The 15,000-nt window shown below is 43.6% G+C and overlaps 1 protein-coding gene across 3 annotated transcripts in view; it reads right to left on the reverse strand.

Annotated features, from left to right (window-relative positions):
- Nucleotides 1-515: 515 nt before the first annotated feature.
- Nucleotides 516-15,000, reverse strand: part of LOC307270924 (NACHT, LRR and PYD domains-containing protein 12-like) — a 15,135-nt gene continuing 650 nt past the window's right edge. Inside the window, exons 2-17 of one of the 3 annotated variants that reach the window (XM_080054810.1) lie at nucleotides 14,397-14,499; nucleotides 12,509-12,741; nucleotides 9,450-11,970; nucleotides 9,182-9,355; nucleotides 8,883-9,056; nucleotides 7,828-7,998; nucleotides 7,543-7,716; nucleotides 7,071-7,244; nucleotides 6,816-6,989; nucleotides 5,877-5,994; nucleotides 5,261-5,313; nucleotides 4,435-4,649; nucleotides 4,012-4,283; nucleotides 3,423-3,536; nucleotides 3,172-3,313; nucleotides 516-1,886 (exon numbers count right to left, since the gene is read on the reverse strand). In XM_080054810.1, the coding sequence (XP_079910936.1) occupies nucleotides 1,570-1,886; nucleotides 3,172-3,313; nucleotides 3,423-3,536; nucleotides 4,012-4,283; nucleotides 4,435-4,649; nucleotides 5,261-5,313; nucleotides 5,877-5,994; nucleotides 6,816-6,989; nucleotides 7,071-7,244; nucleotides 7,543-7,716; nucleotides 7,828-7,998; nucleotides 8,883-9,056; nucleotides 9,182-9,355; nucleotides 9,450-11,970; nucleotides 12,509-12,741; nucleotides 14,397-14,488 (5,118 nt within the window). In that variant the 5' untranslated portion in view covers nucleotides 14,489-14,499 and the 3' untranslated portion in view covers nucleotides 516-1,569. The remainder of the gene's footprint in view (nucleotides 1,887-3,171; nucleotides 3,314-3,422; nucleotides 3,537-4,011; nucleotides 4,284-4,434; nucleotides 4,650-5,260; nucleotides 5,314-5,876; nucleotides 5,995-6,815; nucleotides 6,990-7,070; nucleotides 7,245-7,542; nucleotides 7,717-7,827; nucleotides 7,999-8,882; nucleotides 9,057-9,181; nucleotides 9,356-9,449; nucleotides 11,971-12,508; nucleotides 12,742-14,396; nucleotides 14,500-15,000) is intronic. The other 2 variants (XM_080054811.1, XM_080054812.1) reach the window with 2 other exon arrangements.

Here is a 15,000-nt window from a genome sequence, read left to right on the forward strand (position 1 = left end):
AATAAAGCATAAAAATGCTCAAAAAATATCTTAAAAAAAAAAAAAAAAAAGTTTGGGTCGGGCAATTTCAATCTACTTCGGCTAAAATTAAATTATTTGGTAAAATATTCTGTATATTGTCTTATCAGTGTATTAATGCTTCCTAAAAAGAATAATAAAAAATAATATAAACCACAAATCGAACTTATAACAATACAATTCCAAATCGGAAGAGTTCATTATAAAACAGCTGTCACGGGGTCGCCCTTAGCTCAGTTGGTAGGGCGTCCCCCCCCCCCCATGGGCCTCGGCCAGCAGCGGACCCGGGTTCGATTCCAGCCCGCGGTCGTTTCTCTGCATGTCACTCCCCTCTCTGCCCCATTTCAACTCTGTCTCTACACTATCAATAAAGCATAAAAATGCCCAAAAAATATAGAAAACAGCTGTCACAACACCATGACAAACAAAATTTGAGATAATATTTTCAGATCAACAGATAACAAGACAAATATAAATTTACTTTCAATAGACTTTAATTCATTTTGAACATATACAGTAAATATAAAAATAGTCTGTTTCCACAATAAATCATCATAAAAAATAAATAATTTGAAAAGTTTGAATTAAATCTTAAAATGTATAGAAACAAATGTAAGTGCGATAATCGGTGCATATACGGAATTAAACCTTGTTCTTATAAACGTGGACAGTGCATTAAAAATACTGGAATCTAATCTAATCAGTGTTTTCATCATTGCATAGGCTACACTCTGCACAATAGGCTATATTTTTTTAAATTAATAAAACATAATTATACACATTTCAAATTGTTTAGTGCAGTGGTTCTCAAAGGAAAATATACTCGGCTCATTTCCCATTTGCCCCCTTTGGACTAAAGCGGTAGTGTTTTTACCACGCCAGCTGTTGTTCCTGGGTGAGCGTATACCCATGACAAAGGCATTAAGAAAAACTATATAAAAAAACTAGCATTCTTTGCACTGATGGTCTCGTTTGCTGTTACATGTAATTTATGATCACCAGAGGAAAAGTTCCTCGTAGCGCGTTTAATTATTTAGATATAAAAATAAAAATAAATTCCTCAACATTCCAGTAGAGGGAGCTTGGTTACATTGTTTGAGAATCAGTGGTTTACAGATAATTACTTCACCATGTCATTCTGACTGGAGACAATAAGAATTTTTGGTCCTCATAATTTTTTGGGGTCAATGACCAGGAATTATCGGACAACAGAAACTCAGTGCTGAAACCGTTTCTATAAAAAAAGGAGTCGATTCCTCTCGTCTCATTACAAGCTCTAAAAAGCTACAGTGCTATATGTCAAACCTTCTGCTGTACGTCCAGGTTTTTTCTTAGCAGTTGAATCAAGAACTGAAACATTTCTTGGGCTCTTCTTGGGTATTTTCTGAGCTCCTGCACCAGTGTCAGGGGGGGAGGAGGGGTGGACACCAGTTTGTAAACGCTGCCATACTGAGAAATACAGAGAGAGTTTTTGTGGAGCTGATAATAGGCTTAATCAACTTTGTGTCAACTCGTTTGGCGATGGCTGATGCGCTATAGGATTAAGTCTCTTTATACTTGAGATAGTTGCAGTTCTGTGGAAAGGTTTGGATCCAGCTGACAGAGAATCTCAATCAGGTCCGAACTGGCTTTAGGCCCTTTCTTTATCACCATGTCGATCAGATCTCGAGCTTTGTCCGCCCTGCTCCTCCCTATCACACTCCCCACCGACTCCATTTCCTCCTGCGTTATGACCTCCCGTTGGCGCAGTCCGTCCAGCAGCTGCTTAAGATTAGCGTCGGACACAGAATCAATAAACCGTGTCCGGACTGATGAAAGCCTTTTCAGCGGTGATTCAGGAACGTTGCTGTCGTTACTGAGACCCTGACCTACGGGACAAACAGAGAAAACAACCGTTTAGACACAGAGCAGCAAGATCAGGAAGGTTCAGAGTCAATGCCAAGCGGTTCGCTGCACCAAGGGTTTCCTCATCTCCCCTCTCAAGTTCCCACACTCCAGAGGGGGTCCTCACACAGGGTCAGCCAAAGTACAGACAGACAGACAGACAGACACACTCCAGAGGGGGTCCTCACACAGGGTCAGCCAAAGTACAGACAGACAGACAGACATACACACTCCAGAGGGGGTCCTCACACAGGGTCAGCCATAGTACAGCGCCCCTGGAGCCGTTTGGGGTTAAGTGTCTTGCTCAAGGACACAATGGTAGAGATGGTGGGCACCATAGATGTAATAGCTGCCACAACTAGTTTTACTACTAACACCCTCCTGTCCGGTGCCGGGGATCCAACCAGAGACCTCATGGTTACTGGGAGGAGGAACCAGAGACCTCATGGTTACTGGGAGGAGGAACCAGAGACCTCATGGTTACTGGGAGGAGAAACCAGAGACCTCATGGCTACTGAGAGGAGGAACTAGAGACCACATGGTTACTGGGAGGAGAAACCAGAGACCTCATGGTTACTGGGAGGAGGAACCAGAGACCTCATGGTTACTGAGAGGAGGAACTAGAGACCACATGGTTACTGGGAGGAGAAACCAGAGACCTCATGGTTACTGGTCAGCCCCCTTTACTCTAGGCCATCCTACACACCAGGGGCTTGCGCGGACAGTGCAGTAGACAATCACGGCGTAGAAGAGGCGCTTCTACCGGCGACAAAGTAAAACTTCCACCACCGCACAACAATGCTGTGTTTATACTGCACCGTCTGATTTGGGGTGAATGCAGCCTAACCTTCTCCATCGGGAAACATTGGGATCATGTGTGGAGGCCTTCATTGTGTGTTTATAAATCCCCATGATAGTCTCACAAATAAGAATATGGATCAATGAGCAGAAAAAAACCTGATACGACAATCAGTCGACTATTGGCAAGACTTCAGATTCGGTTATACTTAAGAAACTCTTAGCTTTGCTTGTGAGAAAGAGTCAGGGCTGGGTGAATCCGTGTGATTTTATTTTATCAACCTTAATGTCAGAACTCTGAACTGTGAATGAAAACATTCACCCTCTGGACCGGCCCTGATATTTACCAAGGGTCGATCATTAAGTGTTGCTCTATTCCAGTGCTTCGCAAATGGTGGGGGGCATGACAGAATAATTGAGAACCACTGCTCTATTCTATGGCTTTGTATATCAGGCGGATGAAGACTTTACCAATCAGATCCACGTCATTCTTCCAGACTTCTTCCCCGCTTTGGTCTCGCAGCGCCAAAGTCACTTCTGCTGTGTCTGTTGGAAGGCGGACATCGAACGAGGGATGGTAGTTTGGTCCGAACTCCAGGTCAAAATCTGCGTTCTGAGAAGAGTTACAGTGTCAGAATCTCAACTGTCTTTCAAGCCTGGGTTCCACAGCACTGTACAGCTCAGTGGCAACGAGGCAAAAGACTTTCAGTTTAAATACTCACCTGTGGCTGAATCTTCAAGGCCTGAGGACAGTGGAGACTGTAACTGTGATCTTTGAACAGTTTACATTTGGACAAGGTCCTGATGTAGTTATAAGGCCGTTGCTTAGCGCTCACCTGAAAACACAACACAACGTTTTAACATTTACAGCAACACATTGAATCACTTTACCGCAGATATATATCAGTTTTAGAGTATGTGTAGGAAGCTGTTTCCCTTATTTGGGAAATCTGCAGGTCATTAGGGACTTTAAGCTTTAAGTGTTAGTAGTGAGATTGTAGATGTCAATGCTCCCTTGCCCCTCCCTTTGGGAGCATGTACAGAAGCTAAGGACAAGAGGCTAGTTACTAAAGATGGCATCATCCACCACTGCCTCAAGTCTTTGTACAATATCAAGTGATGAGGTGAAGATGAGGTGATGGTCTTCCAACAGCTGCATTTCAACAGGACGTCCACTCTATATATAAAAACATGTGAGGCAGTTAAGTTTGTCCGTTTTTTGCTGCTGTAGAAACATTACATTTGTCCGTTCTGTGCTACTGCAGAAACATGGAGGTGATCATAAGAACCAAACATCATGTGAAGCATTACCTCGACCAGAGGGATGTTCCTGGGCAGTAGATGCACCAGCAGTGTCTGTCTCTGTGCGTTTGGGATGGGAGGTCCCAGGAACAGCAGAACCTGCCCGGTAACACGTTTCTTCTTGTTCCATAAACTGGAGATGAAGTTCCAGACCAGACCGATGCCAGAGAAGTGAGACACACTGACGACCACATGAGTCTGTGTGAACTGCAGCGGCGTCAGGAATCTCATCCCCTCATCAGTGATGTGGACGACAGACAACAGACCGTCAGGTTGCCAAGCTGGAACACGTAAAAACATGTAGGGGTGTCAAAAGCTCAACCTGTGTTAAAGGCCAATGCAAAAAAAGTGAGTCTTCAGAAACATTTTAAACTGGTCAATAGACTGGGCAGGATGAAACAAACAAACAAAGCTCATGCATATCGTCTTTACCTTGGTCAGATTCACAGTGTGGAAGGTGGAGCTGACAGACCGCGCCGTCAGGACACTCGATACTGAACAGCGGCCCGGCGGCCATCTTGCCAGCTGATTCCAGGAGGCTCTCGTCCCATTGGACAATGCTGTAGACAAGCTCCGCCTCCTGCGTCATCAAAAACACCAATCCGGTCGAAGCACAACGGAACACACCTGGACCGGAACACCTGAACCTGCAGGAAGGAAGACAGAATCAATGTAACGAGCACTGATAGATCGCTATGTGCTTAAGCACATAGCGATCTATCAGTGTCACATGGTGTTCGTTATAGACAATCCATGACTAGCCCAGAAGTCCAATTACAAACACCCACTCGGGTTCAGATCAGGGAGGCTGTTCCTCCCAATCATGGCTCTCCAGGTGAATCCATCGCTGCCCATGTGCGCGTTGAAGTCTCCCAGCAGAACTATGGAGTCCCCTACTGGAGCCCCATGCAGGATCCATTCAGGGTCTCCAATTAGGCCCAATACTTTAAACTTATTTTCGTTGCATACGCACAGGGTATACTCTCGTCCACTTGGGTAAACTCCAATGCCCAGCAGGTGGCTTGTGAGTATCCCCACACCCGCCCAACGCCTCTCACCTTGGGCAACTCCAGAGAAGAATATAGTCTGTGTGAACCATTCTTTGTCTAGCTATAGCCTGAGACCAATTTGCCATGGGAGACCCTACCAGGAGCACTAGGCTCTAGACAACACAGCCCTCAGGTTCAGAGAGACAGAAACCTCTCCACCACGATAAGGTGATGGTTCCTGGAGAATTCTGCACTTGATGATTTCTTACCTGAATGAAATCTTTCCAGAATCAGTCAGCCGGTCAGGTGTGAAATCGATCTTCTCCATAAAAGAAAAAAGGCACAAAATGAGTTAAAGAACACAGAATCCTCACTGCTTCCCTTCCTACTGTAGGTGCACTAAGTTATTATCATTTAAAATAGCTACGAAGAACTAGTAGTTGTTGTAGCGCCTTCTTTGGACCAAATTAGTAGTGCTTTTACCACAACAGCGCCTGCTGTCCTAAAGATCTTTGCTAATACGTGGCAGCAGCGTGCACATTTGTAAGGAAGCGAGTGAAAGAGAGATGTCAGGATGCATGGCCATGAAGTAATGTTTTTATACAGTATGTGACTATGTCAGATTAATAATGGTATGACCATGGTGATGTAAAGTAAACTGTGATTTAGTAGCGTTCATAAACACAGGCTTTTCCAGTCTGCCTGCCGTAAATCGTTTGGTCCCAGTTGGCGGGGATTCAGACCCGAGCAAAGGTATAAATAATAGATATATAAAAATAGCATTCTTTTCACAGATCTTCTTGTCTAATTTATGATCATCTAAGGAAAAATTTGACCGTTTCACAAACATTTGACTCTAGCCAGAACAGCAGAAAGCAGCCTCACTCTTGAATCCCGCAGCTTGTTGCGACTCAGATCCAGCTCTCTGAGATGGGAGGGGTTGGACTTCTGAGCTGAGGCCAGGTAATCATGGCTGATCTTTGACAAACTGCAGTGCTTCAATCTGAATAAAGAATTCAAAAATTAAATGTACACTCAGCTTAATATCAACCACATTTGCCCCTTTGTGAGTTCCATTTTGCGCGAGTCCTTGTTTTCCCGAATGTCTACAATGTCCCAAAGAGTTACAACAGCCACTTTTACTGAATACAGGCAGGGTTAAATGTAACAATGTTTTCCTTTGGATAATTTTGAGTGGATTTTTGTGGAAGAGATTATACTAAAACTTAAGCCACCCCCAGACATATCACAATATCTGACCCAGACTATTTGCAGATATACCTATTCATACATGCAGCACACAGAAGAAGATTGTTCGTGTTGGACGTGTTCACATATGCTAGAAATATTCCGGGCCAAATGGCCAATTTGGAAGAGGGGCGCACCTGGACTTGTGCAACGATTTCCGTGTCTTCCCGAAATGCCAGAAACTCACTGAACTTTCCAACATTTACACAGTTGTTGTTAAAAATGACTCTCCTCCTTCAGCCTTGGTGATTTGTACTTTTCTGGTCATGCAACAATCACACGAGATACATAGGCTGAAAACCCGCTTCCCAACGATTCTCTCATGAAGCAGACCCAAACGACTAGGGGGCTGCAAGGATTAAGTTCCGGGTCAAAAAATCTTTATATTTTTGTTAACACTTACAGCTCAGCCGAAAGAACTCTCGACAAATTCAGACTCACAGTGGACTGAATTTCCCCAAGGGGATGAATAAAGTATCCATCCATCTATCTATGTGTTAAAGGGACGTTAGTAACAGTGAATTGGGTTTCGAGGTATCACTCCTAAACTTCAAACAGGCTATATGATTTTTCTACCTCAGAGTCTCCAGTCTGCAGTCTGGACTCTCCAGAAAATCACACAGCGCCTTCACTCCTGAATCCCGCAGCTTGTTGTTACTCAGATTCAGCTCTCTGAGATGGGAGGGGTTGGACTTCAGAGTTGAGGCCAGAGAAGCACAGCTGATCTCTGATAACTCACACTTTTGAATCCTGAAGTCACAAAACAAATATCAATTCACCTGCTCTTTGAAAATAAAGCATCTGTAAAATAGATATGACCATTAAACTGACCTCAGAATCTCTAGTCTACAGTCTGAACTCTCCAGAAAACCACACAGCAGCTTCACTCCTGAATCCTGCAGCTTGTTGTGACTCAGCTTCAGCTCTCTGAGATGTGAGGGGTTGGACTTCAGAGCTGAGGCCAGAGAAGAGCAGGTGAGCTCCGATAGCTCACACATTTGAAGTCTGCACTCACAGGACACATATCAGTAAAATATTATATTATCCCGTCATCCATGTATAATAATAAATAATACAATTATTTATATTGTGCTTTTCAAGGTACTCAAAGACACTTTACAATAAATCCAGTACACAAGCAAATTAAAAACAAGTGAAACAATAAGATTAGCACATAAAAGTAGGTGAGATGTAATACTGTCATAGGCTAGGGGGTTCCAGAGGGAGAGGACTGCGATGGTGAATTCTCTGTCACTCAGTGTATGAGAATCATCTGTTAAAGAGATATGACCAGAAAACTGACCTCAGAGTCTCCAATCTACAGTCTTGACTCTCCAGAAAACCACACAGCAGCATCACTCCTGAATCCTGCAGCTTGTTGTAGATCAGATCCAGCTCTCTGAGATGTGAGGGGTTGGACTTCAGAGCTGAGGCCAGAGAAGCACAACTGATCTCCGATAACTCACACCTTTGAAGCCTGCATTCACAGGACACAAATCAATAGAAGATGAAATGCCTACTAGCCCATCGTGAGCACCCCCTGTTCTTTCAAAATAAAGCATCTGTAAAATAGATTAGACCATTAAACCTCAGAGTCTCCAGTCTACAGTCTGGACTCTCAACAAAATCACAGAGTATCTTCACTCCTGAGTCATGCAGATTGTTGTAGCTCAGATCCAGCTCTCTGAGATGGGAGGAGTTGGACCTCAGAGATGGGACCAGATGATCACAGCTGATCTCCAACTTGCAGAGCCTCAATCTGAATAAAGAATTCAAAAAATAATGGAACATTCAGGTTCATTTCAACGTGGCATAGTTCACATAAATTAGTCACAATAGACCGTGTGCTTCAACGCTTCTTGTAAAAAAACGAAGGGTGGAAGGGGACTTGCAAAGTTTTCCCCAATACGTTTTGCATTTTAATCAATTCCTTGTTTTCCCTAAAGTCTATAACAAATGAGTAGTACAAGCACGTCCAATAGAGGTACAACGGCAATATTTACTGGGAACAGGCAGGGCAAAATGTAACAAACTTTTCCTTTGGGTAATCTAAGTGGATTTTTGTAGAAGATATTTGACTTATAAGGCCCTTTCACACGTACACTCTGGAAAATATCTGACCCAGACTATGTGCAGATCTACCCATTCACACGTGCACTACACATGAGGAGAGTGTCCGTGTGGGACGTCTTCACTTGTGCTAGAAATACTCCGGATAATTTGGGAGAAGGGCGGCACCTGGACTTTTTGGCTTTTTCCGCCTGAATTCGCCACAAGCTCGCAAAGCTCTTCATCCCTCAAGTCTCAGACATTTTCAACATCAATGTTGTCGTCGTAAAAATACTCTGCTCCTTCAGTCTTGGACATTTGTACTTTTCCCTCACTATTCTCACATGAGGCTGACCTGGACTTAGGTCTAAGGGGCTGCCTGGGTAAAGTCTGCGTGATGTCCGGGTCGAATAATCTGTAAAATTTGTGTTAACACAAGTTGCAGCTCACCCTGGTAAACTCTAGATAATTCACAGTCATAGTGCATGTGTGAAAGGAGCTATAGTTACTGTGAATTAGTAGAATTCAGTCTGTAGAGAAAGATGGGTTTTGGGTTATCACTCCTAACCTTCAGACAGAGTATGATTTTTCTACCTCAGAATCTCTAGTCTGCAGTCTGGACTCTCCAGAAATTCACACAGCGCCTTCACTCCTGCATCCCACAGCGTGTTGTGACTCAGATCTAGCTCTCTGAGATGGGAGGGGTTGGACATCAGAGCAGGGGCCAGAGAAGCACAGCCACTTGCTGTTATTTCACAGTTATAGAGCCTGTAATTACATGATAAATATCATAAGATAGGCTTGGGGAAAACTAACTGTTCACATTAAACAACAAAATCAATCTTTTCAGTGTGAAGGTTTATAATCTAAAGTTAGACATAAAATGAACTGACCTCAGAGTCTCCAGTCGACAGTGTGGACTCTCCAGTCCAGAAGAAAGCAGAACCAACCCTGAATCCCAAAGAGAATTGTGACTCAGGTCAAGCTCTCGTAGGTGGGAGGGGTTGGACTTTAAAGCCGAGGCCACAGGGTTGCAGTGTATTGTTGACAGTTCAGATTCAGAAAGTCTACCAAAACAGATGTGTAAAAAGAAGAAAAGCGAAGCAGATATTAACACAAACAAATTCAATTAGCCAGTCACACTACATAACAATCACTAACCGAGCCTTTCTGCAGTTCCTCACAGCTGGAATCAGTCGCTGCCGTCCCTGGTTCGATGTGTTGTACTTCTTCAGGTCCAACTCATCCAGAACCTCTTCTGACATCTGCAGCATGTAGGCCAGAGCAGAGCAGTGGATCTCAGAGAGTTTCTTCTCTGATCTGTTCTCTGACTTCAGGAACTCTTGGATCTCCTGATGAACTGAGAGGTCGTTCATCTCCGTCAGACAGTGGAAGATGTTGATGTTTTTGTCCGGAGAGATATGACGCATGTTCATCTCCTTCAGGTTCTTGACGACCCGCTGGATGGTTTCTGGACCGTTGTCTGTTTGACCCAGTAAGCCTCCTAAGAGTCTCTGGTTGGACTCCAGAGAGAGGCCATGGAGGAAGCGAACAAACAGGTCCAAGTGACCATTTTCACTTTCGAGAGATTTCTCCATGGCTCGCTTTAGGAAGACATCAAGTGATGGGTAATGGTCATTGTCTCTGTCATTGTTGCCGTCTTCATCCTCATCATCCTCTTTCAGTGTTAGAGTCTGGAATGAAGCACTTTTTTCATTGTCCCCGTCAACGTTGTTGTCTTGCTCCTCATCGTCCCTAATGGTGGATGCCCCGTCAGCGTGATGTGAATCATCAACACTCAGTGCTTGATCAGAATCCTGTGATGAATCACTGTTTTCATTGTCCCAGTCCCTTTCCCTGTCATCATCATAATAATCATAATCAGAACGGTCATCATAATTGTTGGGATCATCGTACCTGTCTTGATCATCATACCTGTCTTGATCATCTTCTTGGTCATCATACCTGTCTTGATCATCTTCTTGGTCATCATACCTGTCTTGGTCATCTTCTTGGTCATCATACCTATCTTGATCATCTTCTTGGTCATCATACCTGTCTTGGTCATCTTCTTGGTCATCATACCTATCTTGGTCATCATACCTGTCTTGGTCATCTTCTTGGTCATCATACCTGTCTTGGTCATCTTCTTGGTCATCATACCTATCTTGGTCATCATACCTGTCTTGGTCATCTTCTTGGTCATCATACCTGTCTTGGTCATCATACCTGTCTTGGTCATCATACCTGTCTTGGTCATCTTCTTGGTCATCATACCTGTCTTGATCATCTTCTTGGTCATCATACCTGTCATAATCATCGCTCTGCTGATCATCATAATAATATTCATCATTCCCTCTTTGCTCAGTGTTTCTCAGGAAGTCCTCCAGTACCTCTTTGTTTCTGCTGGTGAAACAGTGGTACATGTACAGTGCAGCCAGAAACTCCTGAATGCTCAGATGTACAAAGCTGTAGACAGTTTTCTGGAAGATCACACTCTCTCTTTTGAAGATCTCGGTACAAATTCCTGAGTACACCGAGGCCTCTGTGACATCCAGACCACACTGCTCCAGGTCTTCTTGGTAGAACATGACGTTTCCCTTCTGCAGTTGTTCAAACGCCAGCCTCCCCAGCTTCAGAAGAACTTCCCTGTCTGCCTCTGTCAGCTCATCTGGACTTATCTCATGTCCCTCTCCATACTTCTGCTTCTTTCTCTTTGTCTGTACCAACACGAAGCGTGTATACATACCAGTCAGGGTCTTGGGCAGCTCTCCTCTCTGGTCTGTAGTCAACATGTGCACCAGAACAGTAGCAGTGATCCAGCAGAAGACTGGGATTAGACACATGATAAGAAGGCTCCTGGCTGTTTTGATGTGTGCGATGATTCTGCTGGACCGCTCTTCATCACTGACTCTCTTCTTGAAGTACTCCTCCTTCTGTGGGTCAGTGAAGCCTCGTACTTCTGTCACCCTGTCAACACAGTCAGGAGGGATCTGATTGGCTGCTGCAGGTCGGGAAGTTATCCAGATGAGAGCCGAGGGAAGCAGATTCCCCTGGATGAGGTTTGTCAGCAGCACGTTGACTGATGATTCCTGTGTGACATCAGACACAACCTCCTTGTTCTGGAAATCCAGTGAAAGTCTGCTTTCATCCAGGCCGTCAAAGATGAACGAAACTTTACAGAGAGCAAGCTTCTCTGCTGTGACCTTCTGTAATGTTGGATGGAAAACATGGAGCAGCTTGAGAAGACTGTACTGCTCATTTCTGATCAAGTTCAGTTCCCTGAATGAAAGCAGAATCAGCAGACTGACATCTTGGTTTTCGAAGCCCTCTGCCCAGTCCAGAGTGAACTTCTGCACTGAGAAGGTTTTTCCAACGCCAGCGACGCCGTTCGTAAGGACGACTCTGATGGGTCCCTGTTGGTCGGATAAGGCTTTAAAGATGTTGTGGCACCTGATTGGAGTTTCATGGAGGGTTTTCTTCTTGGAAGCGGTCTCAAGCTGCCTGACCTCATGTTGGGTATTAACCTCTTCACTCTGTCCCTCTGTGATGTAGAGCTCAGTGTAGATCCTGTTGAGGAGAGTTCCACTTCCTGTTTGATCAGTTCCTTCAGTCACACGTTCACATCTCCTCTTCAGACTGATCTTATGTTCATCTAGAACCTCCTGCAGACTGCCATCAACTGTGAGGAAAGAAAGAATGATTAGTAATGACTATCAAGGTAAGGTAAGGTAAGGTAAGGTAAGGTAAGGTAAGGTAAGGTAAGGTAAGGTAAGGTAGTCTTTATTATCCCAAGGGGGCAATTTGTTTTACAGCCAGCAACCAACACATACTGTACAATAATAAAATAAGACAACAACAAAAATAAAATAAGGATTAACCATTAGGTGCACATATGGCAGCAGTGATACATTTCTTTTTTTTTATCTTTTTAGTCCTGCATCTACAGTATGAAGGCTGGACCTACGGCCTGACAGTAGCGACTGAACTGCCTCTGACAGAGGGGTGGTTGTGGTCTGCTAAGATTGACTCTGCCTTCTTCAAAACTCTCGCTTTGAATAAACTGAAGAGATCGGTCGGCTTTCTTACACACCACGTTGACAAACAGATCAATTTAATGCAATAATAACATTTTAACATTCTTGCTGCAAGGCAAAGAAAACCAAGAGGAATCCTGTTTTCACACATGGTGACCTCAGCTGAAAGATCTACAGTCTTACTTTGTTCAGTGCTGGTCTGACTGGCTGTCTGCAGTCCAGGTCCGATTCTGGATCTTTGTCCACACTGGGGACAGGAGGAGTCTCCTGGTGGATCAGACTGGTCCCAGTGTGAGGTGATGCACCGTCTGCAGAACCAGTGTCCACAGCTGGTGGAGACCGGATCCTTCAGGACGTCCTCACACAAAGGACAGGAAGATGGCTGCTCCTCCACAGAAACATCCCTTCTCTTCTCTCTGTGCAAGCAAATACATTCTCTTTAAAAGGACAACTCTCTCCTACACACCGCCTCCCTCAACAACCTGCCGTATGACCATCATCCAGCAGAGAGGAGAACTGGCCATATCTTTTATTGTTTTTCTTTCTATTAGCAGCCATGGTTTATCAGGCTTGGCTAATCAGGTTCCAATAATGTTGGACCCAGGCCACAAAATAAGAGGGACTAGGAGGAGATAAGATCTCCACACTAGGAACGCCTTGGGATCCCCCAGTCAGAGCTGGCTGATGTGGGGAAGGGGAAGGGCAGTTTAAGGTCCCCTGCTAGAGCTCACCCTAACCCAGAATAGTGAGGTTATTGTTCACTGGAGCAGAAAAGTTCGCGACAGAGGAAAACTCTGTGGTAAAGGGGAAAATCAGTTGCCTATGATTTCACTTTAACTGAAGTCTGATTATCACAACTTAAAGTTTTACTCTGTAACATTAACATCTAGTTTATTGTCTGTTAAGTAACGTTACTCAAATGTAGCAGATTACAGCTTTAAAGAGGACCTATGATACTTTTTGACTTTTATGACCTATAAACGTTGTTATAATGATTTATAGTCATGTTTAACCATACTAGAGTATCAAATAATGACGTACATGCATTTAGACGTATTCCCTGCTGACCGTCTGGGGTGGCTGTGCAGAGCACTAAACACTAGGGCAGCCGGTCGAGAAATCACGTGTTCAAATCGGTTCAGAATTTCCGGATATTCTTGTCGTCACGAAAGCGGATGTTTCCATATATGGTAATGCTGCTCAGGCGCGCTCCGGCGCGCTCCGGCCATGCCCCCACCTTCCTCTCTCAGAAATCTCCCCGCGCGCTGCTGAAAATGTTCCGGAAGGAAGGTAACCAATCACAACGGAGTGGGGTTTGCATGAGGGGGGGGGGGGGGGGGAGAAGCACAAAGCAGTGTGTGGAGCAGACTGCTGTGCTCGCTAGGGTGAGAGGAAGAGTGTCCAGAAAATCTACATAGTTTTTTGTGCTGTGATTCGTGTCAGGTTGCTCTATAGCAGTTTTTAACAAGAAATCAAGACCAGAAAAGTAGTATAATAGGATCTCTTTAAGTAAATCTAACTTTTTACACAGTTCAAGTTAAAACAATCATCTACTACAAGTGTGATAGCTCTTGTAGATCTGGAACTTTATTCTACCAAGAGCTCAGAGGAGCTTTTAAATATTTCTGAAACAGTTACAACAATCGAGACCATCAGTGCAAAGAATGCTATTTTCATTTAATTTTTCTTAATGCCTTTGTCCGGGTAAGCTCACCCACCGAAAACAGCTGGCCTTAAAAAAAACGAATTAACTTAAACTGAAAGTTTCCGAGGGACCTTTAACGTTTAGTTAAAGTATATGGAATTTAAACACTTTACACTTGCTGCTACTGCTAACAAGGCCGTCGTACTTGATGAAATGATTAACCTTCTTATCGAGGTGACATTTTATTTATTGTGGAACTGGAGTCCAAAGCAAATTTGCCCATGGGGACATAAAGTATATCTTAACTTATTTATCACTTATAAATGTTCAAAATGAAGATATTTCGATTCAGTTAGTAGATCAAAGACTGGATAACATGTTAACCCAACCCCTCTAAAATCTGTCTGTTGAGCAAGTGTGTCTTACGTTGTGTCTGACGTTTCAGCTTCAACATTGAAGACTGGAGGAGGATCTTTGGACCTGTCACTCCGACAGCTGAATCTCTCGTCCTCATCCATCTCCAGTCAGCCTGGGAGGAGCACACACACAATAAGCATTATGTTAATATTAAGACAATTACCATTACATCAACAAGGAGACCGGAAACAAATTAGTCTACTACAAAGTTGGATTTGCTAACAAACAGCAAACCGTCGACCTCTAAATATTCCATGTTTTGTTATAGTGCAACAGATTATTCCCAAAAACTGATTTTAAAGCAACATTTAATTTATAAGTAACCTTAACTTCATAATCCAAACTATTTTTAAGACATGTAAAAAACGTACTTAACACATTTTTAAAAACATTTGAAGGCCAATGAGTAGAAAACACATACTGTTTAATATAAAGGCTAATGACAGAGGAACGTAGATTTAATTTAAATTGTAATTTTTGATGATTATTATTATTGCTCAACACATGTAAATGGTATAACCTTCACAGTGAGGGATGATGATTTGACTTATACAATATGGAATATGCAGAATAGGAAACCGTTTCCATAATATTATTTAATGCCACTAAACTT

This window comes from Ammodytes marinus (genome assembly GCF_949987685.1).
Source record: "Ammodytes marinus genome assembly, contig: scaffold_93, whole genome shotgun sequence".
Lineage (NCBI taxonomy): Eukaryota > Metazoa > Chordata > Actinopteri > Uranoscopiformes > Ammodytidae > Ammodytes > Ammodytes marinus.